General features: G+C 43.0%; 2 protein-coding genes across 3 annotated transcripts in view; one reads left to right on the top strand and one right to left on the bottom strand.

Annotated features, from left to right (window-relative positions):
* The window catches only part of LOC109536720 (lipoyltransferase 1, mitochondrial), a 22,697-nt gene that overhangs the window by 1,965 nt on the left and 15,960 nt on the right, over positions 1-4,772 (bottom strand). Inside the window, exons 1-3 of one of the 2 annotated variants that reach the window (XM_048664136.1) lie at positions 2,594-2,673; positions 787-991; positions 251-608 (exon numbers count right to left, since the gene is read on the bottom strand). In XM_048664136.1, coding sequence (XP_048520093.1) covers positions 251-597 — 347 coding nt within the window. In that variant the 5' untranslated portion in view covers positions 598-608; positions 787-991; positions 2,594-2,673. Of the gene's footprint in view, positions 1-250; positions 609-786; positions 992-2,593; positions 2,674-4,772 lie in introns of those variants that run through there. The other variant, XM_048664137.1, reaches the window with a different exon arrangement.
* The window catches only part of LOC109545237, a gene marked incomplete at both ends in the record, with an annotated part of 46,061 nt that overhangs the window by 29,640 nt on the left and 11,649 nt on the right, over positions 1-4,772 (top strand). The window contains 1 exon segment of the mRNA XM_048664131.1: positions 1,672-2,980. Coding sequence (XP_048520088.1) covers positions 2,363-2,980 — 618 coding nt within the window.

Raw genomic sequence — 4,772 nt, 5'->3', positions numbered from 1 at the left:
TTCTTGCTGATTTTGCTTCCGAGGAACATGCAAAACGGGACGGAAAACATAAAATTTTGCAATAATCTTGCGCCACCCTTGCACAAAACGACGATCATTTTTCTAATTTCATAAACAACAGAAGACTGAATTTTTTCTCCCTTCCCCCAGGGAGAAAAAAAAGGCTGGATCCGCCCTGTGCTTTTGGTCAATAGATTCTAGTACAAAAGCGATGCAAAAGGCGAAAAATTACGAAAAACTTCTTTGCTACCTTGATAAAAGTTCCAAGTTTCGTCTGCGACTGTAGCTGTCCCTGCTGGTGAAAAAAGTTAAATTCAGATTGCCCATATCATGGTACACCGTGCCGCCGCCGCTGTTTCTTCTCGCCAATTCGGCACCCATTTGGGGCAACATCGCAAAGTTGCTTTCCAGCCAAGGGTTCTGGTGTCGGCCAATCACCACGCACGGTTTGTTGCGCCACAACATCAACATGGGCTGATTGGTGAAGTTCCGGTTGGTGTACAGCCAATCCTCGAGCGCCAAATTCGTGAAAATATCAGTCGAGCGGGAAAAGTAGATCAGTTTGGCAATGTTGGATCGCTTCAGTTTGTCCCCCATTGCTGCGTTATCTGGAACCAAAAACTCATCTCATTAATTCACAATCAAAACTGGAAAAAAATGTAGCTATTGATAAACTGCGTGAGTGACTGCGGTGTAAACGAACCCAATTATGCGGTGGAAACATGTGCTTTCGACACACTCTGACAAAACCCACCCTTAAATGGGCGAAATCATTAGCTTACTCACCGTAAACTGCCTGTTAGCAAATCACATCTCGTTATCAGCATTTTCGCTATATTTTCGCGCCGTAAAAGTCTGATTCTTTGTGGGATTGAGCCGCCGATGTCGGTCCAACCTCACTCAAACCTTGTATGCAGTGTTGTCTAAATTCAGGGGTGGTCCAATCAATACCGTGCAAATGAGTCGGTTTACATCGGAGAGCCGCCGTCTGCTGATTTCATCATAGTCCAGATTTGAAAATAAAATTAACGTTCAAAGTTCGCAATTGCTTCCTTTCGCAATTAATTAAATTAAATATCAAAAGAGATAGACTTTCGAGGCCATTCCTCGAAACTAATGGGGTTTTAGGCCGTTTTTGAAGATGCAAGCCACTCGTGCTTGCGAAACGTCAAGAAGAAATTCTACCGACCGACGGCCTAAAAACCCAGTAGTTTCAACCAGAAAATAATTTTTAAGTGACGAAAATTGTTACTCCAACGGTTATGGATAATCGTCTTGCAGTTTTCGATTATTTCAAAGATAAACTCGCGTGCTTTCGCACCATAGAGCCGAAGGCGCGGTCTAGTCAAGGGTGTGTTTGGGCATGTTGAAGTTTCTTGTTGCTGGGAATTATTGGGCTATTTTAAAGCTATATATAAAAAAACTTTTGCCCCCTGTTTGCAAGCTGTTTAATATATGTAGAGCTTTACAAGTAGAGGTTTTTCCGAACTCTCAGCAACAAATGGCTGAATAATGAGGCAGAATGGTACTTAGTGAGCGTTTTGCATGACTGAAATGGAATGGCACGTTTAAAATGCTAATAGCGCATGTTCTCGCATTGAATTTGCTTTATGGAGCTTGTTCGCAATGTTAAGAAAGTTTCGCACAAAATATGTTCTTTGCTATTTTCAGAAAGGCAAACCATGAATATTCCTGTCCTTAATTTTCTCTTGCTCCCGCGCCACTGATTTCCATAAGAATCTTCCATTTTTCCCTGAATTAAACGGTTTTTACTCGATTTCACCCCAACTCCTAATCTAGTTTAGCTGGCGGAACAAAAAGCAATACGAAACGTTTTCAGTTGCTTAGTTTTTAACTCTGTAGCGCAACATCAGTTATCTGCTGCGACAAGCAATACTCGTTAAATTAGGCTTAAAACGAACGGACAATATGAATATTATATATATACTGTTAAGCGAGCCGAGCATGCTGTTATACACTAGTTGTTGAGTGTTTGGGAAGCACACTTTTTCATAGGCCGACTTTGTATCAATGTTGTTTGGAAGCATGTTAAAGCATTACTTGGAGAATTGTTCGAAACAGACGAAAGCAGTGAAATTCACGAAAATCAAGCTTAAATTTAAGAATGACTAGTGGACTCGTCCGGCCCCCCTTTTCAACCGAGTACAATCAATCTTTCTATTCTGTACACTCTGTTAGTTCTAGCTAGTTTAGTTCCTTTGGAGTTTCAATGCTCAGGTTGTGATCATTTACTACTAAGCAACGACGACGAATCAAAACTACCCGAAAGCAATCACTATTTTCTTGTTCATCCTCTTCCGGTCAAGTGGTGGCGTTTTAGGACTCCGCCAGAATTAAAACTATGTATGCAGCTGCAGGGGGTGCTTCACTTGCCAGCCGTCAAGCTCGCCAGAAACAGCGCCAACAGAAAACTAAGCAACTGAAAGCGCAAAAAGACCTCGCGCCTAAACCCCCGCAAGCTAAACAGTTCCACAATTACACGGATGCCGCTGTTCCTCGCTTATCCCGGGTGGAGAGGGGCGTGTTGAAGCCGCCCAGTCAAAACGAGAGGCGGCACAGCACCTCCAACTACCTGAAAGAGCCGCACGCCAAAGCCCGAATCCGCGAAAGTCCCTCCATCTGCATCCCGGTTCATCCCATCCATGCGTCCAGCCACCATCTGCCCCAACTGCCTCTGTCTCCCACCACTCTCGTCCAGGAGAACCATGTCGAGAACCAGTCGACTCTTTCGCTGCACAATCAGCTGCCTCAGATTTTCGTCCCGGAGGATGGCAAGTTGGAGCGACGATGCAGCTTCGTCCGCCAAGTAGAGGAGGTTGGCAAGAAGGAGGAGGACGTTCTCGATCGCTGCCATCACATTTGTAACTTTGAAATCAAGGACAAGCAATGGGAGGCCAACACGCAGTTTTACCTGGACGAACGCGATCTGTTTGGCAGTTTGGACTACCCCTTTTCTGAGGTACGAGGTAGGCGGTTGATGCTTCAAAGGTACCAGAGCGAAGCGCGCACTTTGCAATTTTGTTGGTTTTTCGGACAACTTTAAGCGCGGCACCCAAAGACAGCAATTGTTAAACATTTTATAAATTGATAGAGTTAAATTTAAGGAAGCATGCGATCGACGCAAAATTCAATAACTTTAAGGAACGCCTTAAACCGTCACCATCAAATCAATAATAATCCATCTCCCCTGGCAACCCCACGGATGTTCTGTGTTGTTGCCCGGAAGTACCGCAGCGCCGTCTCCTGTCACAACCATAAAGTAGCCCCGATGTTGACACTCCCGCCCACCAGTGTTGCCGCTGTCGCCGTGGTTGCTCCGTTTTCCCAGGTCGCTTACAAAATGTTTAGTCTCTTAGTCTTTGGCTCGTATTTCGAGAACCAGTTGAACTGTAAAGGTGCATTTGTCTCTGCCGGATAGAGCATTAAAATACGCACTTTTTTTATATAAAATATCGATTTAGAAAATTTTGTAGCTTTGAGGCAAAATGCAAGAAATCGAAGTGAACGCGGGTTTTGAAAACCGCTCTGAGACTTTAAACAGCATTTTCTGACCTAAATAGACACAAGCGTAAATGTGCAGAAACATTTCGAAAAATCTCATCAGTCGCTATAACTATTGCGATTATTCCTTTTAAAAACAATGCTCTACTAAATAGGTCAAGACAGTAAAATACACAAGAAAATAAAGTGGGAGTCATGCATCAGCAAGTTATGGAACTTTTTAAACGGCATAAATAAAAGTATGCGTGAGGCTTGATGGTAAAAGTTTGGTTTAATAGACTTTTTAGTGTAGAATATGAGCTGAATTTTTGGCTCAAAACGTCCAATAAGCAATCGAAGGTTCGTGTTTAATTTCGCGAAATGTCGAGCCATTCGCCGCCTCGCATTCATCAAAAATTAGGTCCGAACCGACGCTGACATTTTTCGATGACCTTTTCTATAATAAACGCTGATAAATGCGGTTTTGTATTTGTGACCTGAATACGCTCCGAAACCGTATTTAGCACAAAACAAAGAGAAAATCGACAAACGAGCTTGATGGTACCATGCAGGTTCCCTTGAAAATATTGATTTTCAATCGGATTTGCGGGGCCAACGCTCCAATAAATCACAGTTGAAAATTTATTGAGCTTTTGTGACGGTTTATTGGCATTCGTGTACAACGGCCGTAACCGTAAAGATCTTCATATCAAACGAAACAATCGTCCAAATCCCGTATTCCATGTAAATCGTTCGAATATTGCAAAACACACGGCTCGAATTTATGATGGGAAATTATAACGGCTTTACTTCTCATATAATATTCAGACTGGTAAGCTATTGGCTGGCGAAAGCAAGCAGATTTACTACAATCAATAAATGCAGGCCACCTATAATGAATAGTTTAACATCAATTCTATTGGGAAATTTTCATCGGTGCGCCACTGACACCGAACAGTGGTAAATGGCCAATTAATATCCCATAAATGGTGCATTAGGAGGCGAGAAAATTGGCCAATTTTGCATGTTTCAGGTTGTATGGTGTGAAATGTTGGCTCTGATGTGAAAATGGACATGTGCCTTTTGAACTGAGCACTTTTTGAAACTAACGGGTTTTTCGGGTTTTTAGGCCGTCGTTCGGTAGAATTTCTTCCTGACGTTTCGCAAGCACGAGTGGCTTGCATCTTCAGAAGTGGTTTGCTTGAACGCTTACACTGTTCTCATCAGAACCCGTTCAGTTCTTCCGCAGAACTGAACGCGGGTTCTGATGA

The sequence above is a fragment of the Dendroctonus ponderosae genome, unplaced genomic scaffold, assembly GCF_020466585.1.
Source record: "Dendroctonus ponderosae isolate FM_Combo_2020 unplaced genomic scaffold, Dpon_F_20191213v2 Dpon_F_20191213_2, whole genome shotgun sequence".
Classification (NCBI taxonomy): domain Eukaryota; kingdom Metazoa; phylum Arthropoda; class Insecta; order Coleoptera; family Curculionidae; genus Dendroctonus; species Dendroctonus ponderosae.
This window is presented reverse-complemented; position numbering and strand designations above follow the sequence as displayed.